The 25,855-nt window shown below is 43.3% G+C and overlaps 1 protein-coding gene across 1 annotated transcript in view; it reads right to left on the bottom strand.

Moving 5' to 3' along the window:
• Window positions 1-25,855, bottom strand: part of DNAH9 (dynein axonemal heavy chain 9) — a 1,128,006-nt gene that overhangs the window by 166,776 nt on the left and 935,375 nt on the right. The window contains exon 62 of the mRNA XM_029600235.1: window positions 18,653-18,780. Within this exon, the coding sequence (XP_029456095.1) occupies window positions 18,653-18,780 (128 nt within the window). The remainder of the gene's footprint in view (window positions 1-18,652; window positions 18,781-25,855) is intronic.

Here is a 25,855-nt window from a genome sequence, read left to right as displayed (position 1 = left end):
CAGGCTGATGTCACTGCAGGGGTAAATGTACATCAGTTTGCTCTGTCTCCATCTCCTGGTAGAGGTGCATAACCCACATGTTCTGGATTCATCTGACTGGATGCTAAGAAAATACAATCTATGCACATATCTTTCCTCTTTTGACCTGAACATGCCTAGGTAAACTGCTTAGAAAATTGACCTCCAAAGTAGCTAAAGACTGCTTATACAGCAAACATTTTCATGAACCTATGGTATTTTATCTAAGTTTCTAGGCCAATTGGGAGCTGATCCCTCATGAAAGACAATTCAAGAAATTAAAATGCCATAGACTAGGAAGCAATGTTCTATTACGAATGGATAGCTGGTGGTCATTTTTCAAAACGTAAAGAAGTGAATAGTGAGGTACAGCAGGGACCTGTACTGGAAACAGTGTCATTTAAGGAAAAATTAAAACCAAAATAAAAATACAAATCTTCATTCATGATCTGGAAGAAGGGAACAATGAGTGAGGTCATCAGATTTGCAGATGTCACAAAAATATTAACATTTGTTAAAATACCAAAAATTGAGAGGAATTGTAGAAAGATCTTGTGAAACAGGGTAATTGGGCATCTAAATGGCAGATGAAATTTTATATGGTTAAGTGAAAAGTGATGCACATAGGAAAAAATAATCCGAACTACAGGTATATAAATCTGAATTCTGTATTAGGCATCATCAGTCAGCAAATGGATTGTAAAGTCATTGTGGTCAATACATTAAAATCTTCAGCTCAGTGTGCAGCCTCAGCAATAAAACAAATAGAATATTTAGGAATAGTTTGGAAAGGAACAGAAAACAAAACTGGAAATATAATAAGGTCCATATTCAAAGGCAATGTCTAGGAAATTTTCTGAGTTACCCGAACAAAAATTTAGAAATTAAAATTCTCTCCATTCACTGCTAACTTTTATCTGGGTGAAATTACCTACTCAGAACTTACCGGTATGAAAAAAAGCAGTTTCGAGGGCTTAACTTTAGCTGGTGACTGTTGATATTCAGTGCTATCTGGCTGAAGTTTGCTGGATAAGTCTGGTAGGGAAAGTTGATACCCTAAAGTTACTCGGGTAACTTCAGGTGGATATAGCAGAGTTGTTTACTTGTATCAGATGTTCTCCATGGACCGCAGAACAAAATCAGCTACATAGGTGGGTGATGTCATCTGATGGCACGGAGGTGGATAAAAGGTTCTCTCCTAGCTCTTACAGTCTGAAAAAAAGTCTTTTTGAGCAAGTGCAGAGGTGCCCCAACCGCTTCAGTCTTTTCCAAGCTTTAACTTCACTTTGGGAGGTGAGTGGGATTATGTGGCTGATTTGTTCTGCTGTCCACGGAGAGGACCTATTATAGGTATGAAAGTCTGCTTTCTTCCTGGACAAACGTAACAAACAGTCACACAAATGGGAACTCCTAAGCTTAGGATTACTAAAAACTATCTTTAAGTCTTTTTTTTTTTTATTGCAACCCATAAAAATTGAAGCTGAAGATACTAATTAAACAAATGCTTAGAACTGCATGGCCAAAAATACTATACAAGAGTCCTGGTCTAAACAATAATATTTGGTGAAAGTGTGAATGAAAATCCAAATGGCTGCTTTCCAACTATCTTGAATAGAAGTTTGATTCATCTGAGCTACTGATGCTTCAGTGACCCTTACTTGGTGAGCTTTTTGCAAAAGAGGAATACCTGTTTTGAAGAAACAGTAGGCAATGCAGTGAGCCTGCCAAGATGAAAGTGTTTGCTTCTTTTCTGAACAACTTGATTTGTTGGTATCATACGAGATAAACAATTGCAAAGTTTTCTGAACAGTTTTCATTCTGTCCAAGTAGAATAGCAATGCTATTCTGCAATTGAGTCTAAGTAGACTTTGTTCAGTTAATGATTAATGAGGCCTAGAAAAGAATGTAGGCAGAATAATTGATTGGTTTAGGTGGAATTGCAATACTAGTTTAAGTAAGAATTTTGGATGCATTCTCAGGATTTCTTTGTTAGGGATAATCTGAGTATATGGAAACAAAACAAGAGTGTGAAGTTCCCTCACTCTTCATGCCAATGTTACTGTCACAAGAAATAAGACTTTCCACGTAAACCACTTCGTATTAGTGGATACCAAAGATTCAAAGAGAGACTTCATTAATAGGGATAAAAGAACATTAAGGTCCCACTGAGGAGGAGGAAATCTAATTGGAGGCTTTAAGTGGTATAATCTCTTAATATATTTTGATACTATTGGAAGCTGGGATACTGGTAAATCCTCTTAATGATGATGGTCCCCTAACTGAGTCAAGAGATTTGAAAAGTTGTAGGATGTACTAGCAGAGCTCCTGCCAGTCCTTGAAGCCATGGAAACCATACCTGTCAAGGCCTTACAGGAGCTATGAAAATCATATCCCCTGTACCCTTTGTGTAACTTGAGTAAGGTCTTTGAAATGAGAGGAATCAGTGGAAAAACAAATTAGTGCTCTGTTCCTTGAATAAGAAATACAGTCCATGCTATGATGTCGATAGCTGGACTTTTTGAGAAATATAGTGGAAGTTTGTGATTTTGGGGCACTGCAAATAAATCTATGAGTGGGAGTCCCCCACATGTAAAAAAAGATCCTTTAGAATGCTGTGGTGAATTGACCATTCATATGATTCCAGGTGTCAATTGAGGGCATCCACTAAAACGTTGTTTTTACCTGGAAAATAAACTACTAACAGCAATATGGTCCTGTGCTGAGCCCACTGCCATATCATGACTGCTTCTCTGACTAGATTCATCAAATCTGTTCTCCCTTGATAGTTTATAGAGAACTTTGCTACTTGACTGTCCATTGGAATCTGAAATATCCATTGATATTCATTTTTGGAATACTTGGAGAGAACTGAAAATTGCTCTGAGTTCTTAATAAACTGATGCAATATTTCAGTTCTCTGTTTGTCCAGGTTCCCTGGGAACAAATGTTGTTCAGATGAACTCCCCAACCATAGGGGGATTTATTTGTGGTTATTATGTGTTGAATTACAGATGGATGAAATGAGTGTCCATGAAAAAGATTAGATTTGTCCACCATTTTAAAGCCTGCTTCAGATTGTTCAAAATTGGTATTTTCTGGGAATATGGATGAAGATGTTGCAACCAGTGGAACTTTTAAGTGTCATCGTGCATGTCTTGTGTGTAACCTTGCTTATGGATTTACATGCACTGTGGCTGCCATCTTATCCAACATTTGCAAAACAAATCTTGCTAATATTTTTGGTCAACTTAAACTGTGTGTACTGTCTTGATCAGGCGATGTGGGCAACCAGCTTAGTTAGTTACCCTGAATGCCACAAGTGACTGCTAGAGTTCCTTCTTTGCTGCTACTCCCAACTTTCAGTGACTCAGATCCAGTGCTCAGTGCATGTGTGTCCCTCTCAGCATGGGGATAGGACAAAGGCTGAAAGTACTCAGAGGGGGAAGATGAGGATAAGGAAGATGAGGAAGTGCTATTTACAATGTGTGTGCTGCATAAAACAGGGCTCAACTATCCATGGCCTGCATGCTGCCCATTAATTACCACACTTTGGGGTTCATGCTGTAGAGGCATGCATGATTATACACATTTTCAGAAAGGATCTCCTATTTAAGACATCCACTGGTCTCTCTTATTGCTGCAAGATCCTAAGAACAGAGCCCAGGTTCTGGTCTGGATCTGAGCATCAGGCAGTGGTGATTTTTCTTACCTAATCTAAGTCCTCTTTTCTTCTCTTAACTGAGAAAGCAAGGAAGCAGACCTAGGTAGCAAGAAAGATCTCATTATGGTAATTCAACAGAGACCCAATGCATGTGCAGTGGCCACAGAGAGGACAGCAAGTGAGAAGAGAGTTCCAGAGTGAAAGAGAGAAGAGATCGGCTATGCACAGCAAGACGATCTTCACTGGAGTTTGGTGCCTCTCTCTCCCTGTAGCACCCCTCAGATTGACTAACAGGTAGATGGTTTTTTTTTTCATCATATAGGTTGACGTGTTGTCATGAACACGAAAGGATTCCCCCCCCCCCCCACTTAAAAAAGGGCAATTGCCTAAAAATAATAAAACCAGCAGGACACATCTGAAAGAGCTCAAAAGGAGGACATGTCCTCTTAAAAAAGGACTGATGGTAGCTCTAACTGAATTGAGTCCTCTCATTAGCTCCTTCAGCTGTGGATTTAGCCTTAAACCTAGAGATGCTCATCTTCCCAAATAACATTGCACCTTTTATGTTTATACATGATTTGAAGTGGCTCCTGGATCATGATTTAGTGAAACAACTTTGAGTAGTGAAGAACTTCTCAAATTAAATCAGGATACCATGTGGCCTGGATAAATGTGCTAAGAAGAATGTGCTTAGAAGAAAATTAAGAAACACTGAAAACATCTGATTGAAGATTGCCATATAAAGAAATTTGAGCAAAAAGATGTATATAGATATCTAGGAGTAGATGAGACAATCCAGCACAAATCACCAAAAAAAAAGGAAGAACAAAATCTGAAAAGTGCTTTAACATCATGGAATAAGATACAAACCATCAATCAGTTTACAATCCTTGCATTCTCATACAGCTTTGCAATTGCAGACTGGCCCCAAAAAGACCTCAACCAATTGGATATAAGAATAAGAAAACTCAACAATGTCCACCAGCTGATCTATAAGAACCAGTCTATTCTGAGGCAGGACATATCAAGAGCTGAAAGAGCAATAGGTCTTACATTTACATTTTTACATTTATTAAAATTTGTTAATCGCTTAACACTAAAAGTCAAAGCAATATACAATAAAAACATACAAACCTAAAAGTAAATAATACAGAAACATTAAAAACAATAAAACAAATGCTGTACAATGAAGTCCCTTACATGTTTGTGCTCTTTTAGATGGAATAGCATGAAAGAACCCTACAATACTTGGATTTTTCTAATGCTGATTTTTCATAATAATCCTTGACAAACATTAACAGATGGAAAAAATGTAGGGTTACGTGCAAGCCTAACTAAATAAGAAAGTTTTTAACAGCTCTCTGAATATCTTGAGACAATAACACATCTGTAGGACTAGTGAAAAGGAGTTCCACAGCACTGGAGCCGCAACAGAAAAAGCACATTCTCTAGTTACATAGAGATGAGCAGATTTTGCTGAGGGAATGTTAAGAAAATCTCTCTGTGAAGATCTTAACTGTCTAGATGGTTGATATAATTTAAGGAACGCGTTGGACCATGGACAAGAATCATTATTAATCAGTTTAAATATAATCATCCCAATCTTATATTTGATTCTCTGGTGTCTAGGAAGTCAGTGAAGGTTGATCAAAGTGGGAGTAATATAGTCATGGCATTTAATTTCAATGATAAGTCGTGATGTCAAGTTAACCACAAAGTTGCAGGGGCTGTAACTTGGCATCTGGATGGCTTAAATAGAGATTATTACAATAATCAATTAATGGGAAAATGGATGCCTGAACAATGGTGCAAAAATCTGATTCATGAAGCATTTTCTTGAGGCCCGAGAGAACATGTAGTTTAAAAAAACAAGTCTAATGACATTTTGATGTATGAACGAAATGGCAAATCGCTATCTGACATAATCCCTAATCTTTTCACACATTTTTGAATGGGAAGTACATGATTATCAAAGCTAGCCAATGTATTTAAAAACACAGAATGAGGACTATGGATAGAGAGAAATTCAGTTTTTGCAATATTAAGGGAGAATTTCTAATAGAAATATATTTTATATCGACAGCAGTTACCATAGACCTCCAATCATGCTTAAAAGCATCAACAGCCCCAAATGCTCAGTACAAAAGTAACCAGCTAGTCAATCATCATTCTTAAACGGACAAATATTCAGAAGAATATAAGAAATGAGTGAGAATCCACCAGTACACATGGAGAAAGATGCAACAGAATTTGCAAAACAAGAGAAAAGAAACTCTTTAAAAAAGCAGGCCAGCAAACATGGAAAAACAAGTGGCAAATTCAGAAGAAGACAAAGTGTTAATTCAACAACCACACCTAGATCGAAACCTGACACAAGAATAGTTAAGGAGAGGAGAGCTTAAAGCTAAAGATGAGAAATTCATAATTGCAGCACAGGACAGTGGACTATATATGTATTTATTTATTTATTTATTTATTTATTTATTTTTAAAATGGGTTTATATACTGCTTTTACAACAAACGTCGTTCAAAACACATTAAGACTATGGGCAAGATGGTTCACAGACAGCATAGAAAAAATGATAAAACAGATTCTTTAGCATAGAATTGGAAACAGTTACATATTTTGTTGCTGGGTGTGACATGCTATCAGAAGCCTTATAAACAGAGAGGCACAATAAGCCTCTCATCCACTGGAAACTGTATAAACACTATATCATCATTGTAACAGAAAAACATTGGGATCATAACACTGATAGCATTGCAGAGAATGAAGATGTGAGCACCTTATCATTCCCATCTCAACCAATAAAAATCTTGATGCTAGAAAACTAGATTCATTGGTAAAGGAGAAAAACACAAGAATAGTATTTTTAACAGAAGTGTCAGTACCAAGCAACAATTCTGTAGTGCATACATACAGAATCTGATCATAAAGTACCAATAGATGCTATCAGATTCCAAGAAAATGTGACAGAAAGATAAAGACAGTTTTAATTGTACTGAGTGCTACTGGCTTGATTAAACAAACTTCTAAGCTCTCCTTTACGAACTCTCTTTGGCACAATGCAAGTATTATGATGAACACTAGCAGTACATTTGAGAGACTGAAATTATACCCAGTATACCCTGGCTTATGAGTGAGCTTCATTTCTCTCATGGTAAATGCAAAATAACACCTTTTTGAGACACTACCCTGAGAAGACTACAGAGAGCTCAATGTAAAAATTTAAATCAAAGAAGAAAATAAACTATAAATGATGAAAAGGCTAACTAGGCCAAAATAAGAAAACCTGTATTTGAAATGGACTAGATAAAAACTTGCTCTACAAAGGAACTGAGGATAATTGATGCCAATGACTACCACCATCTAGTGGTGTTTGAACTTCAGAAACTTCTACAATTTGGGATAAATTTCTTCCAAAAGGCATGCAACCTATCACTACCCATTAGCTCAGCTTTAGTAGATTTGAAGGTCCAGTGGTTTGTCCGGCTAAGGTTGAACTTTGCCAGACAAACTGCAGGATTTGAATTTCCCACCACCCTGATATATCTAGACAGGCTTTAAGCCAGAAGAAACCTATCTGGATAAATTGAAGGTGTTCAGGGGCATTCTGGGGTGGAGCTAATTTATCTGGTTAATACCTATATTCAGTGTTATTGGGCTAAGTTATCCAGGTAAGTCTGGTTGTGCTGGAGAGTAGTCCTAAAGTTATCCAGATAATCTTAATCTGGATAATTTGAACTTTATCAGGATATATTACATTGAACACATAACCAGCTACATTCTGCTAAATATAAGAATAAAGTTATCCAGGTAATTTTACTCAGATAATTTACCCACTCCCTATGCTGCTGGTTATTTGTATAGAAAAAAACTACAATGATCCACTGATAAAGCTAAATTTCTCACCTATACAGGTATCCTCCTTGGATAGCAGAATTAATCAGCCACAAAAATGGGTATAGTCAATCGATCACACCATGATGGAAAAACCCTCTCGGAGCTCAGAAAAACTGAGGTTTTTCTGAGCATGCATGGGCATTCCTGCACACATGCCCATCATGTGAGACTCTTCAGTCCTTATAGCACACTAATCTTCAACTCTAAGAGGAGGTGGGAAAGACTGTGTGGCTGATTCATCCTTCTGTCCACAGAGAACACTTGATGCAGGATTTATGGACCACTAGTGGGGATGGAATGTCCGACTGAGGCGGTCTGCCACCATTTTCTCGGTCCCTGCCAGGTAGATGGCATGCAGGAGCAGGGAACGTGATAGGGTCCAGGCCCAAATCTCTGCTGCCTCTTGGCAGAGGAGATAAGAGCCTGTGCCCTGCTGTTTGTTCATGTAACACATGGCCACTTGGTTGTCCGTCTGGATCAAGACGACCCTGTTGGGCAGGCAGTCCTGGAATGCGTAGAGTGCATAGTGCATCGCCTGGAGTTCCAGGAAGTTTATCTGGCAGCTCACCTCGGCTTTTGACCGCACCCCTTGGGTGGGGAGGCTATTGGCATGGGCCCCCCAGCCTAGTTGGAGGCATCCGTGGTCACGATCACCTGAGAAGTTGGGGGCTGAAAAGGAAGTCCTTTGTTCAGGTTGGATTCCTGCACCCACGAGGCGAGGGAGAGCTAGAGTGGGTTGGTTATTCGGACCAGTGCAGAGAGTTCTTGAGAGGTCTGGTGCCACTGACTCTGCAGAGTCCTCTGCGTGACCCTCATGGCCAGGCAGGCCATAGGAGTGACGTGTAACAACGAGGCCATGTGACCCAGCAACTTGAGGAGCAGGCGGGCTGAGGCCATCTGCCAGCGACAAATGGATCTGGCTAGCCCAGCCAGGGTGGCTATGCTTTCGCTGGGAAGGAATGCCTTGGCTACCACGGTGTCCAGATCTGCCCCAATGAAGGTCAGTCACTGGGACGGGGTCAGCTGGGATTTCGGGTAGTTTTCGAGGGACCCCAGCGATTGGAGGAGTCTCATCGTCACGTTCAGGGACTGTAGAGCTCCTTCCCTTGAAGAACTCTTGATGAGCCAATCGTCCAGAAATGGGAACACATGTACCCTGTTCCGGTGCAAATGTGCTCCCACCACTGCCAGGCACTTTGTGAAGACCAGGGGTGTAGAGGCTAGCCCGAAGGGGAGAACCCTCTACTGGACGTGCTGCTATCCTAATACGAAGCATAGATATTTCCTATGAGGCGGAAAGATGACAATGTGTGTGTAGGCGCCCTGTAGGTTGAGAGAGCAGAGCCAGTCCCCTTGATGCAGAAGCAGGAGTAAGGTACCCAGGGATACCATTTTGAATCGCTCTCTCTGGAAGAACTTGTTTAAGGCCTGGAGGTTGAGGATGGGATGGCGGCCACCTGTTCTCTTTGGAATGAGAAAATAACGGGAGTAGAACCCCCGGCCGTGCTGAGCCCAGGGAACCGATTCTACAGCTCTGGACTGTAACAGGGCCGAGAGTTCTAGCTTGAGGGTCATTGCATGTTCTACGAGGCTCCACGCCGGAGAGGGTGGAAAGTCTGGGGGAACATTGAGAAGGTTCAGGTGGTATCCCTGTGCTATGATGGACAACATCCATCGGTCAGTGGTGATTAGGAACCAGTTGTTTGCAAATAGGCAGAGTCAGCCTCCCTCCGGTGGGTCAGAAGTTGCAGGCACAGGGGTTAGGCTGCTGCTCTCTCTGTGCCAGTCAAAAGCCAGCCGCAGGGCTTGGCTGAGGGGCTGGCTGAGCCCTAGGTAATAGTGGTTGACGAGGGAGGCCTCTTTGGCAGCCCGAGCTGGATGAGCACGGGAAGCAGAGGACAGTATCTCCATTGCCTGTAAAATTGCTTTCTGGAATCCCTACATGGTGCCCTGCGGGTCACCGTAAAGGGATCAGAGGTGGTAGTAGACAACTGACGTAGGGTCTCATGGTGATCTCTAAGTTGGGCCACTGCATCCCAGATTTTGTCTCCAAATAGGTTTTCTCCTGTAGAGGGGAGGTCAGCCAGTTTGTCTTGAACCTCCAGGTGAAGATTGATGGCTTTCAGCCAGGCCCAGTGTCTGGCACTAATGCCTGCTGCTGAGACCCTTGATACAGTCTCAAAGTCGTCATAGGCCACCCTCACTTCATATTTCCAGGCTTCCAATCCTTTTTGGAGGATGGATTCTAGGCCCTCCTGAAACTGTTGTGGTAGGCCCTCAGCAAACTCCTGTACTTGTTTCCAGAGGTTCCATTTGTACTGGTTCAGGTATGCTGCTATCCGAACGATAAGCATAGATCCTTGGAAAACTCTCTGACCTAGAGCATCTAAGGCTCTGTGGTTCTTCCCCGGAGAGGCAGAGGAGTGAGGGCGGGTCCTTTTGGCTTTTTTCTGGGCTGATTCCACTACCACTGATTGGTGAGGCAACTGGCTCATCTGGAAGCCCAGGGCCTGTTGCACTAGATAGGTGGCATCTGTTTTTCTATTAACCAGATCCACTGAACAACCAGAGCCAGTAGAGGAGGTCTAAGAGGACCTCATGTACAGGGACAGCCATCACCTCCTTAGGGACATCCATGAATTGGAGGACCTCCAAATTCTTATGGCGGGCATCCTTCTCAATTAAAAGCTGGAAGGGGATGGTTTCTGCCATCGCCTGCACAAATCTCACGAAGGATAAGTCCTCAGGAGGGTAGCGCCGCCACTCATCTGGTGGAGATGGCTCCTACAGAAGGTCGTTGGAGGCCTCCAAGGAATGTTCAGAGGAGGCATCTTCCCATGGGACATAAGAACCTCCCTCCTCACCACTAAACTGCCTGGGTCGAGGAGGGAGGCCAAACCCCAGTGTATGGGGCTCAGGCACCGATGGTCGGTAAGGTGGAACTGACAGTGGTGGCACCGGCATCGAGGGCACCGGAACCTGTGATGAGTGCTAGGGCACCGGGAGGCCTGATGGCCCGGGGACGGGATCCGGAACAGGCAGTAGTGCCCGTGGAGATAGGCATGGAGCCGCATCTTCCTCCTCCAAGGGCCCAAAATCGGGATCAAGACGGGGGAGGCACTGGTGAACGAGTCACTGGGGGGGCCCACCGGCAATGGCTGCATCGGTAAGGTACCGAGCAGCACATCCAGCCTTTCTAGCAGAGGTGCCAATATGGAGGGTGCCGGTTCCCATGCCAGTATGGGGGCTGGCGTCAGTGGCTGCTGGAGACCCCGAAAAGCATTTAGCACTGCCTATTGAACCACGTGGTCCAACTCCTCTCTGAAAGTGGGTGCGGACAAGACCAACCCCAGAGTAGGAGGCAGACTGGGCGTCACCGGAGTACCCATGGGCATCCTGGGAGGCTCAGTGCCTGGCACCAATATCAGTGAGGAATGCCCTGGGCTTCTGAGTTTGGAGGAGGACAGGGCCTCCTCTCCTCGGGGCCTCTTTGGAGGGGGTTTGGCCAAGGTCAATGCCGCTCCGGTGTCAGTACCGGTGTCAATGCTTCCCACGGTGCTCGGCCTGGTCCTTCTCCGGTGCCAAAGAAGATGATCCAGAAGCCTTCAAATGTCCTGATGCTGGTGAGGGGCAATCTCTCGTCCCCCCTGATCATCGCGGCAGGGTACCGCAACATACCCGGTACCGGAGTCAATGGAGCTGATTGCTTGGAACCAAACATGTCCTCCATCTTGTCCAGGCGGGTGCGCCAGCCTTTGGGGGTCATTTGAGCACAGCTGGGACACCGACGGATGTTGTGGGAAGGCCCAAGACACAGGACACAGATGTCCGTGATGGACATAGTTTGTGGACACTCAGGACACTTCTTAAAACCGATCGCCATTGAAAAAAGGGTGGCATGTAGTCGGTGGCTGTCAGTCACTGGGAGATAGATGCTCGAGAATTGACTGCAAGAACACGGAAAACACCTACCAAATGCCAGAGGAATCAATTAGCGATGAGGGACCCCAAGGCGGGGAAAAAAAAATCGAAGAAAATACGTTGAATTCTTCCGTGACAAAAAAGTTTGAAACAGAGTGCTACAAACCACGAGGCAACAGCACCGCAGAAAAAAGGAGACTGAAGAGGGATCCCATGTGGCTATGGTGTTAGTGGCATGCTAGGCATGCTCAGTATGCCAGTCAAAGTTTCTAGAAACTTTGACAAAAGTATTCCGTGATGGGCTCCATCTGATGATGTGACCCATCTTTGAGGACTACCATCCTGCTTGACCTGGGAGAATATCTACACTTCAGCAATCAAGCCCTCTCAAGGTCCATAGTGTAAGACAAAAGCAATTTGAATCTTCGTGAAAAACCGTCCCCTATCGTAAGAGATTCCTGTGTGCTGGAAACCGTAGGGGAAAGTCCACCAAAGCCTTCGCAGATCTACATACCATGGTCTCCTGGGCCAATCTGGTGCCACCAGAAACAAAATCCACCTGTGACTCTTGACCCTTCGAATTATTCTGCCCAACATGGGCCACAGGGGGAAAGTATACAGCAGCTTGCCCTTTGGCCCCTCCAGCACAAAGGCATTGATGCCCAAGGACTTTAGATCTTTCCTGCGACTGAAGAATTGAGGAACATTTGCATTGTGACAAACTGCCAGCTGGTCCAGAAACGGAAGGCCCCAGTGATCCATTATTAGCTGAAATGCCTTGTTTGGCAATTCCCATTCTCCTGAATCCAGACCCTGCCTGCTGAGAAAGTCTGCTCTTACATTGTCTTTTCCTGCAATGTGCGAGGTGAGATCTCCTGAAGATGCACTTCCGCCCCCATTCCATAAGTTGGGCTATTTTGTGCAACACTTGCTGGCTCTTGGTTCCTAGCTGCTGTCATTGCATTGCCCGACATTATCTAGACCACTCAATCCTGCAATCTGTCACTGAACCGCAAGCATACCACCCGGACTGCACAGGCTACCAGGTAATTGATATTCCAGAGAGACTCTTCTGTACTCTAGTGCCCTTGCGTCATTAGCTCCTGACAGTGAGCTGCCTAACCCTGGAGGCTCACATCTGTCATGAGTACTAGCCAGTCTGGTGATCTTAGGGAAAACCCCGTTCTTGTGACGATCCACTGTTAACCACCACTGTAGTTGAGAGCAGACCTCCATTGGTAGATGGAGCCAAATCTTGAGAGTGTGGGCTCCAACAAGAAAGCAGGGAGCGCTGAAGAGAATACATATATACCCTCACCTACAGAACCATTTCCAGGGTCGCCACCATCAAATTGAGCACCTGAAGATAGGACCATACCATTGGGCATATTATGCTCATCAATAGATGCACCTGCGCCATCAGCTTCTGAATACGGCCCTCCAGCAGGAACACTATGCCCTGTTTCATGTTGAACTGAACACCGATATACTCTAATGACTGTGATGGCTGAAGATTGCTCTTGTCTAGGTGCATGACCCAATCTAGCTCCTGCAACAAGGAGATCACCTTGCACAAGACCCGGAGGCTCTCTTTCAGACTCTTGGCCGAATTAGCCATTCATCCAAGTACAGGTGTTCCAGGATCCCTTCTTTTCTAACTCCACTGCAACCACCACTAGAACCTTGGAAAAAGTTCTGGGTGCAGTGACTAAGCCAAAAGGTAACCTATTATCAATGAGCACCAAAACAACTTGAGAAGGATTCTTACAATGCTATTAGAAACCCCAAAACCAATCCTTCATAATACATATATAACTTCTCTCTATTCATCAATCCTCATAAAAGAGTGTAGTGATTCAACTGTTCACAAGAAAAAAATTTTGTGGAAGGAGAGGAACGTTTCATATGCAATAATCATGAATCCCCACCAGGGTGATATGATTGTAGATGTAATCATAAACGGACCTCCTCCGACAGTCAATGTGCAAACTATATTATAATCAAAAAGCTTTTTTTTGAATAATTTTTTGTGTGTGTTTCTCTAAAACATTTCTCATTATTAATCAAGGTGAAAAAAATCACTCCAATATTCTCAGTCCGTTTCAAATGAACGCTCCACGCAGCCTTCTGACTAATCCCAACAAAGGGTATGAATAGATCTTTAGAAAACACTTATTGAGCGACCTAGATGGGCATGCTAGGCAGTCTCTTATGGCTTAAACGTAAGCTCATGCAACACATTTGGTGACCCGTAAGCTCATGCAACACATTTGGTGACCCGCCAAACCAGCAGATAAGTTGGGGTGTTGCATGAGCTTACGTTTAAGCCATAAGAGACTGCCTAGCATGCCCATCTAGGTCACTCAATAAGTGTTTTCTAAAGATATATTCATACCCTTTGTTGGGATTAGTCAGAAGGCTGCGTGGAGCGTTCATTTGAAACGGACTGAGAATATTGGAGTGATTTTTTTCACCTTGATTAATAATGAGAAATGTTTTAGAGAAACACACACAAAAAATTATTCAAAAAAAAGCTTTTTGATTATAATATAGTTTGCACATTGACTGTACACATTGGTCGGAGGAGGTCCGTTTATGATTACATCTACAATCATATCACCCTGGTGGGGATTCATGATTATTGCATATGAAACGTTCCTCTCCTTCCACAAAAATTTTTTCTTGTGAACAGTTGAATCACTACACTCTTTTATGAGGATTGATGAATAGAGAGAAGTTATATATGTATTATGAAGGATTGGTTTTGGGGTTTCTAAGCCAAAAGGTAGCCATCGAAACTGATAATGACATACCAAAACCATGAAACACAGAAATCGTTAGTGCTCTACTTGGATGGGAATATGCAGGTATGCCTTGGACAGATCCAGAGACATCAGGTTCTCCCCCAACTGTACTACCATTATCACTGAGTGCAAGGTTTCCATGTGAAAATGAGTCACACGCAAATGATGGTCGACTGCTTTGAGATCCAGGGTGGGATGAAAAGAGCACTCCTTCTTGGGCACCATGAAATAAATGGAATATTGGCCTGTATTTACTTGAGACATGGGCACTAGAACCACAGCCCACAGGCTGAGGAGTCTTGACAATATAACCTCCACTGCTTGTCTCTTCTGCGGAGAGTTGCAGGGAGACACCATGAACATGTCCAGAGGAACACTACAAAACTCCAGCACATAGCCATCCCTTATCACCTCCAGCACCCACTGTTCTGTTGTGATCTCGATCCACCTCCAATAAAAAAAGAGACAGGCTACCTTCTATCTCCGGTTCTCAGAGGTGGGTTGGTATACCTTCATTGGTAGGCTTGGGGTGCTCCACTACCTGAGCCTGAACCCCATCTGGGATACCTGGGATGAAAGGACTGAGATCTATCCAAAGGTTGAATCCTCTGAAAAGCCGCTCCTCTGTAGGGTCGAAAACATCTGAAACCCCTAGTACAACCTCTCGTGCTGAAGGATAATGGCGCTTGTTTCTTATCCTCTGGTAATCGAGGAACCAGGGGCTCACTCCACTTATTGGCCATTTTCTCCAGCTCACTCCCAAATAACAGCAAGCCTTTAAAGGGCAACTTTGTAAGGTTAGACCTTGAGGTTGTACCAGCTGATCAATTTCTGAACCATAGCTGACAGCTAGTTGCTATTACCCCAAAGCCACCCCTCTGGCCGAAGTGTGGACCAAATCACAGCCTGCATCTTCCAAAAAGGTGGCTGCTGGTTCCATCACTGCCCTGACTTGGATTGGCCACTGTTGAAAACAGGATACTGGGCTTGATGGACCCTTGGTCTGACCCAGTATGGCAAAGCTTATGTTCTTACGAAGAGTGGCCAGAGCCAGGGACTGCACCTGAAGGAAGAGTGCAGTCCTTGAAAAAATTCTATCCAAGAAAAGGCAGAAGGATCTTTGCCAAAACCAAGGGACAACTGTCCTTTGCCCATTGAACTACCTTCCCCTGCTGACAAACCAGTTAGGGGAGCTCCAAAATCAGGCGAACCTTCTGGCAGCTCTTTTTCCATTCCTGCACCAGGCTAGGAAGACAAGCTTAGTAAAATCAGGAGGAGTTAATTCTCCCAGATCCTCCAAACAGCGCTGATACACATTCAAAGGAACGCCAGGTTGAGATGCCTGTATATGACAAGCAACACATAGCGAAGAAACCTAAGCGCCTTGTCCTATGGGCGCCATAGTTAGCTAATAGGTCCTAACAGGCATCTGACAACAGTGCATCCCAAAAAAAATTAGGCACTCACAGATAAGGTGTGCAACATTGTGCCTATATAATTCGCCAACATGAGCTCCCTCAGGACGCTCAGAAAATGTGCACAAAAAGACGCGTGCATGTGCAAAAAAAGCACGTGCGTGCATGCACAAATGGGTGTCCTGGAAGGCGCTCCTAAGTGTCTATCTAGGCGCCTAGCTAAGCATCCAACTAGGTGCATAACCAAATGCACAATGGGCCACACAGTCGGGTGCACAAGCACGATCTGACAGAAACTGAAAAGGGCAGTCTGCAGCGAACAAAAAAATGTATGAAAACACTGCCATGTAGCAAACCATACAAGCCTTGGAGTGGAGCCTAGCCACAAGGGCTGCTCAACCCATCAGGCTGCCCCTGTCCCCTGAACTCCACCGGAGGTGGGAACAGCCATCAGACTGTGTGCTGAGCATGGAGACCGGGGGGGGGGGGGGGGGGCGGAAGGAATCCCTACTCAACTCCCCTTCTCTTCATCTTTTTTTTTAAATACCTTTTACCTGAGCTTAGCCCATCCCCATCCCGGCTAAGTACAAAGTCGGTCTTTGGCTGCAGGGGGAGAGGGCATAAACCTTCACTGCTGCACTCTGCTTCCTGCACCCGCTTACCTTTCAGCTGCTTTTTGTTGTTTTTTTACAGCTAAGTCTACATCAATTGAAAAACTAGCTACCGGACCAAGGCACTCATCTGAGGGACCATGGAAATCACCTCATGAATTCTGAACTGAGGGAGGGACCATAAGGTATCACCTCAGGAGAGCGGGGCGAGTTAAATTTCCTTCTATTTTTCCTTCTAAAATGTAAAGCAATCCCCAGTAGAGAGATGAACGTCCACCATCTGGTGGAGACAGAGAATACTGGTAGTCTGATGTCACACTGCAGGGGTATATATACTGTGATGTCAGCTTTGCTCTGTCTCTGTCTGCTGGTAGAGGGGAATAACCTATTGGTTTTGGATTCACCTGTCTGTACGCTAAGAAACTCTGGTTTTTTTACTGACCTGCAAGGTCTGATTTTTCCAGACATTTTTCTTCTGGGACCTTGGTGACATCTGGCCACAGTTGCTGCAGTTGGCTGCATCATGGTCTAGGCCTAAACATTTATAACAAATGCTCTGACCATCAATTATGGACATGTTCCGGTCACACACTCAGTCTTTGAAGTTACTGGTTGTGATTTTCTTGGAGCTGGATATGATAATGTTTCCTATTTTTGGTAGCACTAAAAGGTACTGTTGAGGGGCTGCCAAGGCAGTGAGGCAACTCCAAGTGAGTTGAGATCAAAAGATTTACAAGTACCAAAAAGAGAAAGAGAGGTTAAACATCTGTGCAGGAGCTCGGATGAAAAAATACAGAAGGGGCTCACGAGGCACTGCATGTACATGCAGAAACTCCCGCACATATTTAGTAGAGCAAAAGATCTATTAACTAGGACAGAAAGGTTTGTTTGATGCTGTCAGATGACATCACTTAACAGGGGCCAGTTGAATCATTAGGTGGACTAGGCAACCGCCTAGGGTGGCATCGGCATCGTCTCTCCCTCTTCCCGCCTGTGCAGGACTGTACCGTAGTGTGTTCCCTTCCTGTTGTGTGGCCGAGAAGAGGGAGAGACGATGCCAATGCCAACATAGGCAGGAAGAAGAAGAGCCACAAGAAGATACAGTACTGGCCCTGGCCATGCTGCAATGAAGAGCAGCAGCAGCTGACCAACATGGCCTCGCTCACTCAGGAAGCCATAATGGCAGCCCTGCTCCCTGCTCGGTTGTAGATAGCTGCACAGGAGGCAGAGAAGCGTCAGCCCCCGCAGGCCTGAAGAGGAAAAGCACCGTGGGCTGTGGGCCTTGTGCAGCCAGGGGAGAGAAAGTGAGCAAGAAAGCGTGTATGTGTGTGTGTGTGTGTGTGTATGCATGTATGACAGAGAGATCATGGTGTGTGTGTGTGTGTGTGTGTGTGTGTATGCATGTATGAGAGAGATCATGATGCGTGTGTGTGTGTGTGCGTGTATGAGAGAGAAAGCATGTATGTGTGTGCATGTATGAGAAGGCATATGTGTGTATGTATGAAAGAGCAAGCTCGAGTATTCATATGAGAAAGGGAGAGAGAATAAAGTTTATGATCACCACCACTTCTTCTCCCTTCTCCCCTCTCCCCCTGGTAATCCAAAACAATCTCAGGGCATCTGGAATTCAAATGATCCCAGGTATGAACAGCAGGGGATTTTTTTTTTTTCATCTTTATTGGGTGCTCTCTGATGTGTCTGCTGTTTTTAAATAGTTTATTGGTAGTTGGAAAATTTGTATAACTTTTAAATTATTGGATGTTGATCTACTCATCAGCTCTTATGAAATATTTGTTTTTATCAGTATGGTTTTACTCTTGACAATTTATATTTCTTGATTTTATTGTTTATGTTAAAGTATTATAAATGCATAATTTTATTTGTGCATAGGGTGTGACTGTGGGGGTGAGGCCAGCAGGGCAGGGGTTTCGCCTAGGGTGCCTAATAACATTGCACCAGCCCTGCACTTACATGTCATGGCTAACTGAGCCTTGCTTGTCAACGGAGAAAGGAAGATATCACAAAACTTCTACTGGCAGTTGAAGCAGTTGAAAGAAACAATCAAAACATGTCTGTTTTTACACAAGCAAAAGAAAAATACTGAGGAAACTTGTTTGGCAGGAGGCTGTGCATGAAGGGCCATGCATGCTCAGAAAACCTCTCTCAGTTTTTATGAGCCGAGAGAGTTTTTTCATCTTGACGCGTACACTGGTGGATTAATTTATCCTGCTTGTTCAAGGAGAAGGTATTCTATATAACAATGATTTTGCTCTGTCATTATTTTATCACAGATCTTTAAGAAATAACAGATCTCCTACCTGTAGGATGACCCAGTGACCCTCTTTTGCAGCCAGGTCCAAGGCTTGCTCTGCTACCACCTCTTGACCTTGCCCAAGAGAGACATTATGGAAATTCCTGTTGTCAAATGTGTAATCAAGTTTCTTTCCTAAAAGGAATCAAACATTTTCCATTTGCATTTATTTTTAGGCCTTTATTTTCAAAAAACATTACTACTGCTCTCAGTTAATACATTCTTATCTAGGACCTAATGCAATGATTTATAAGGTGTGTAATACAGTGTGCTTCACTTCCAACACATTATGGGAGTAATTTTGTAACTTTTGACATAAGCGATACCAATTTTCAAAGTGGACTTCTGTGCAAATTTTCTCAACAACTTTCTGCACACTAAATAACTGGTATAAGTGAGTGTGGATAGATTTTGTGGAATTATTTTCAAAGTGGACTTAAGCATGCAAACCCACTCTGATATTGGAGTAACCTGTAAGCATATTTGTCGGCCAACCTATGCGCGATGTTACAAAGTACACACTGGAAGAAGACAGGCCTAGTGGTTAGAGCACAGCATCAATCAGAATTAGAATCAACAGCCTGTCCTGAAAGGGGACTGGTTATTTCACTGACAAGTGTCAGTGAAAAGGACCATTGGGAACTCTGGCCAAGTTGTTGTGGACACACAGCCATTCTCCTGGGCACCCGATGCAGAGCACTAGGGATGCACAAATTATCCATGTGGTGTCCCTTTTAGTGTGGCAACTTATTTGTCTATTTCATCTAGCACCCAGGAGATGCGCGCATTCTAAAAATGTGCGACCAGTTTGGATGCACATTTCTTATGCAATGATATTGCATCAGCTTGTTTGAGTGAGAACCAGAGGTTTTCCCTGAAGGCGTATTCCTGCAGTGGATGCTAATAGTTATATGAATAAGATCCACTTTTGCAACACTTAGGCTGAGCTAGGAGTTTGCTTTACACTTGTAAATACTACAGGAGGGACAAATCAGTTTCAATCCTGAGAAATCCTCTGTGCTGTAAACACTGGGATCAACAGTGACTGCTTGCTCAAACAAACACACAGTTTCCACTAAACCCATTTTCACAGGAGTGTTCATATCAACCTGCTACAGCAGCCTTGTTTGGAAAAGGAGGAAAGCCGACAGTCACTCAGCAGTGCATTGTTCAGAGGAATGTATTCTTGAAGGATACTAATGAAACAGGAGAGTTAGGGCATCCAAACACAGAGGTTCCAATAAAAGCAAATGTAGTCCATGTGCCTATATATAAAAAATCACTTGAGCTAAAGATTTCCAAATTATCCCTAAGAATTGAAATGTCTGTATATGCCAAAGCCAGAAGTCTAAGAAGTAAGATGGGAGAGTTACAGAGTATAGCAGTAAATGATGAGATTGACATAATTGGCATCACAGAGACCTGGTGGAAGGAGGATAACCAATGGGACAGTGCTATATCAGGGTACAAATTATATCGCAATGATACGGAGGATCAACTTGGTGGGGGTGTGACACTTTATGTCCAGGAAAGTACAGAGTCCAACACGATAAAGATCATACAAGAGACTAAATACCCAGTAGAATCTATATGGGTAGAAATCCCATGTGTGTTGGGTAAGAGTATAGTGTTAGGAGTATACTACTGTCCACCTCGACAAAATGGTTAGACAGATGATGAAATGCTAAGAGAAATCAGGGAAACTAACCAATTTGGCAGTGCAATAATAATGGGAGATTTTAATTCCCCCAATATTGACTGGGTAAATGTAACATCAGGACTTGCTAGAGACAAAGTTGCTGGATGTAATAAATGACTGCTTCATGGAGCAATTGGTTCAGGAACCAATGAGAGAGGGAGCTATTTTAGATTTAATTCTTAGTGGAATGCAGGATTTGGTGAGAGAGGTAACGGAGGTGGGGCCACTTGGCAATAGTGATCATAACATGATCAAATTTAAACTAATAACTGAAAGAGGGACAAAAAGTAAATCTACAGCTCTAACACTAAATTTTCAACAGGGAAACTGATAAAATGAGGAAAATAGAAAGAAACTGAAAGGTGCAGCTGCTAAGGTTAAAAGTGTTCAACAGATATGGACATTGTTTAAAAATACAATCCTAGGTGCGCAGTCCAGATGTATTCCATGCATTAAGAAAGGTGAAAGGAAGGCAAAACAATTACTGCCATGGTTAAAAGGTGAGATGAAAGAGGCTATTTTAACCAAGAAAACATCCTTCATACATTGGAAGAAGGATCCATCTGAAGAAAATAGAATAAAGCATAAGCATTGCCAAGTTAAGTGTAAAACACTGATAAGATAAGCGAAGAGAGAATTGGGGTTAATAAACATGTGGATAAAGGTGAACCGGTAGATGTAGTATATTTGGATTTTCAGAAGGCGTTTGACAAATTCCCTCATGAGAGGCTTCTAAGAAAACTAAAAAGTCATGGGATAGGAGGTGATTTCCTTTCGTGGATTACAAACTGGTTAAAAGACAAGAAACAGAGAGTAGGATTAAATGGTCAATTTTCTCAGTGGAGTAACTCAGGGATCTGTACTTGGACTGGTGCTTTTCAATATATTTATAAAGATCTGGAAAGGAATACGACGAGTGAGGTTATCAAATTTGTTGATGATCAAAATTATTCAGAGTAGTTAAATCACAAGCGGATTGTGATACATTGCAGGAGGACCTTGCGAGACTAGAAGATTGGGCATCCAAATGGCAGATGAAATTTAATGTGGACAAGTACAAGGTGTAGCATATAGGGAAAAATAACCCTTGCTTTAGTTACACGATGTTTGGTTCCATATTAGGAGCTACAACCCAGGAAAAAGATTTAGGCATCATAGTGGATAATACTTTGAAACTGTCGGCTCACTGTGCTGCAGCAGTCAAAAAAGCAAACAGAATGTTAGGAATTATTAGGAAGGGAATGGTTAATAAAATGGAAAATGTCATAATGGCTCTGTATCGCTCCATGGGGAGACCGCACCTTGAATACTGTGTACAATTCAGGTCGCCACATATCAAAAAAGATATAGTTGCGATGGAGAAGATACAGAGAAGTGCGACCAAAATGATAAAGGAGATGGAACAGCTCACCTATGAGGAAAGGCTGAAGAGGTTAGGGCTGTTCAGCTTGGAGAAGAGACAGCTGAGGGGGGATATGATAGAGGTCTTTAAGATCATGAGAAGTCTTGAACAAGTAGATGAGAATCTGTTATTTACACTTTCGGATTATAGAAAGACTAGGAGGCATTCCATGAAGTTAGCAAGTAGCACATTTAAGACTAATCTGAGAAAATTCTTTTTCACTCAATGCACAATTAAGCTTTGGAATTTGTTGCCAGAGGATGTGGTTAGAGCAGTTAGTGTAGCTGGGTTCAAAAAAGGTTTGGATAAGTTCTTGGAGGAGAAGTCTATTAACTGCTATTAATCAAGTTGACTTAGGGAATAGCCACTGCTATTAATTGCATCAGTAGCATGGGATCTTCTTGGTGTTTGGGACCTGGTTTGGCCTCTGTTGGAAACAGGATGCTGGGCTTGATACACCCTTGGTCTGACCTAGCATGGCAATTTCTTATGTTCTTATGACATTTGGTTTATTCAGGAAATCCAGGGCCCTGTCACACTTCTGTTTTTTTTCCACAAGCATGTACCACCAGGACTGGGGAAACCATTTTTTATTTCTAGCAGCTTACACTGGGGTTTTGTGGGCTGCTTGCATGCCTTTTGCTGTTTCTGGGGTTGCCATTGTCATCAAGAGTGACATCCTGTTATTTTTAGAGATATATATAGAAATGGATATATAAAAATGTTGTTCCTATCTGTTCCTGTGGGGCATTATTCTGCTCTTGTTTTGATTGCCATTGCATTTATATCTCTTTGCCTTTCACAAAGAGTAAAGTTGTGTTGAAAGTTTCAGTGTGTCGTGGTGTCTCCTTGCTTAGGAGTAGGGGTACTAACTATATTGAATCTGGGGTGCCTGGGTCATTTCCCCAGTATCTAAAGAACCCTCAACTGGCCCTATTACATGGGGGAGGGGGGGGGTGCTGGAGGGTTATCCTGCTGCACCATACCTCCAACTACTGACAGCCGGTTTTGCCCCGGTAGGAGCACTACACATATTAAGAAGATCACCAGCAGTAAATCTGAGAGATTGAGATCATACTCAACAAACCCTGGTTAAGAATTGAAGTTCATTCTTGTCATGATATGGGCAAGCAAATATAATATAAACCTTGTAAATATATCCTCTGCTTCCAGAGTCACCCACTCACCCCACTCCAGCAAAGGATGCAGAGCATTTCCCGCATACAACTCACCATAGCAAACTATCTCAGGGACCCTTCTACTTGCATAATCTTGCTAAAATTTGACATCACTATTAACACATAGTGCATTACAATTGTTACAGAATTACACAGCTTGATTAATCACCAGACTTAATAAGAATGAACATATTTCACCAACACTTTGCGATTTACATTGGCTTCCTGCCAAAATGAAAGTTTGTGACAAGGTGGCTTCTCTAATATTCAAAATGACTAACATGGAGATTTTACCTTGGATGAATTCTAAGTTACATATACATAACCCTTCCAAATCTTTAAGATCCTTTAGGTTTGCAGTGCATGATTAACAGAGACTCTGGAGAGATCTTTCTCTGTGGATGCTCCCAACCTATGGAATACTCTGCCAACAGCATTGCAGTTAACCACAAATGGGAATGACTCTAATGTCTGGACAGGTGCCCACCTGAGCACAAGTGATAATCAGATGGTATGGCTTGATATCGCGAAAAAGATACAGTGAAGTCACACAAAGACCCAAGTTTTGAATTTCATAAATACGGACTTTGATAAAATGAGGATTCTAGTCCTGGGGAAATTCTGCACTACTGCGGAGCGCAGAATTGCCAAATTCTGCACAGAAAATTGCAGAGGAGACTCCGGCATGCTGCAAACAGAGCGCACATAGATGAAGGCCTGGCGCACCATTCGCGATAAAGACGAAGGGCCCTGTGTGCCACGGGATGCGTTCCGCTCACGGCGATGATGAAGGCCCTGGTGCACTGTTTGCAGCAAAGATGAAGGCCCCCGTGTGCTGTGAACGGAGTGTGCTCCGCTCGCGGCGAAGGTCCCAGTGAGAGTGAATGTGTGTATGAGAGGAGAGGGAGAGGGGTGTGAGATAGGAGATGAGATGGGAGGGGAGGTGTGAGAGAGGAGAGTGTGAGAGCAGGGAGAGGGGTGTGAGAAAGGGGAGAAGGGTGTGGGGGAGGGGAAGGGCTGTGAGAGAGGGGAGGGGCTGTGAGAGAGAGAGAGTGCAGGGGGGTAAGCAGGAGGGTGTGAGAGAGACCATGGGAGGTGAGAGAGAGCGGGAGGATGCTTGAGTGTGGGTGCCAGAGAGAGGAAGCCTATAGGAGGAGATTGTGAAAGAGTGTGTATATGTGTGAGAGATTGGGAGCTCGTGTGTATGAAAATGGGAACATGTGCATGTGAGGGTGCTAGCCTGTGAGAAGGGGTGCATGAGAAAGAGACATAGGTAGCCTGTGTGAGGATGTATGTGTGAGAGAGAAAGGGAGCTTGGGTGGGTGTGTATGCAAGAGAGAGGGACCCAGTATGAGGGGATGTGTGTGTAGGAGAGAGTGAGGGAGCCTGTATGAGGGTGTGTTTATGTGTACTAGAGAGAGGGAGCATGTGTGTGAAAGAGGGAAGGACAGAGGGAGCCTGTGTGAGTGGCAGTACTGAGAACAGGGTCAAACTGGGACTGGTGATAGAGTGGAAGGGGTTGAGCCTAGAGGTGAAGGGGAGAGATACTAGCAGGTGGAGGAGTTGGGGCCTGAGAGGGCAAAGTGGCCAGGGGAGTAGGGAGAGCGAGTTTAAGGGACACTCTTACAGTGAATTTCTACATCTCTAAGTAAAAACTTTTTTCAGTATTAATTTAAAATTTAAAGTCTGTCATTTAAATTGTGTTATCTTGACCAATATATATTTTGCAGAATTTTGCTAATTTAAAGTTTTTGTGTGCAGAATTCCCCCAGGAATAGAGGATGTACCTGGAGGAAGAACTAGAAGACTGGGAGAAAATGGGCAAGGTAGAATAACAGGGGGCTAAATTAACAGAATTTATTCCAAAGGCAACAAAACTATATGTTAGAAAAGTAAACAATAGTACAAGGAAAAAGAAACCAATTTGATTCTCAAAGGAGATGGCTGCGAAACTAGGGGAAAAAGATCAGCATTCAGGAAGTATAAAAGATCCCAAAAAGAACACAGGGAACAATATCTGGTGAAACTGAGGGAGACGAAGAAAAAAAAATCAGAAAAGCAAAAGATCAAGCAGAAGAAAGGGTTGTTAAAAGATAAAAGGAAATGACAAAATATTTTTCAGATACATAAGAGAAAGAAGGAAAGCCCAAAGTGGTATAGTGAAACTGAAAGGTGACAAGGAGCGAAGTGTTGAGCCAGACGAAGAAAGGGCATAAAGATTAAACAACTTCCGTTCTATGTTCACTAAAAAAGACCCTGGAGAAGGACCATTGCTGGTTGGCAAGACCGTAGAAGGGAATGACGTAGATACAACTCCTTTTACAGAAGAGTATGTATGGGAAGAGCCAAGGGACCAGATGAGCTACATCCCAGGAAACTATGGGAACTCAGATGTCCTGGCAGGTCCGCTGAATGACCTGTTCAACAGATCCTTGGAAACTGGAATGGTGCCATGAGATTAGGGAAGAGTGGCTTAGTCCTGCTTCATAAGAGTGAGAGTGGTAGCAGAGAGGAGGCTGGAAACTACAAGCTGGTTAGCTTCACCTCGGTGGTAGGAAAATTAATGGAGTTGTTGCTGAAAGGAAGGATATTGAACAATCTACAATCTGGTAAGTTGCTGGACCTGAGGCAGCATGAATTCACCAAGGAAGGTCCTGTCAGACAAATCAGATTGATTTTTTTTGATTGGGTGACTAGAAAATTGGATCAAGGAACAGTGCTTGATGTGATTCTCTTGGATTTCAGCAAAGCTTTTGAATTCAATCCAATACAAGAGGCTTGTAAATAAAATGAGAAGCTTGGGAGTGAGTGCCAAGGTGGTGGCGTGGATTACAAACTGGTTGACTGATAGGAGACAGCGTGTAATAGTAAATGGAACCTAGTCTGAACAGAGAGCAGTGTTAAGTGGAGTGCCACAAGGATTGGTTTTTT

This window comes from Rhinatrema bivittatum, chromosome 4 (genome assembly GCF_901001135.1).
Source record: "Rhinatrema bivittatum chromosome 4, aRhiBiv1.1, whole genome shotgun sequence".
In the NCBI taxonomy this organism is placed as follows: Eukaryota; Metazoa; Chordata; class Amphibia; order Gymnophiona; family Rhinatrematidae; genus Rhinatrema; species Rhinatrema bivittatum.
The sequence above is the reverse complement of the archived record's forward strand: the minus strand, read 5'-3'. Positions and strand labels throughout refer to the sequence as shown.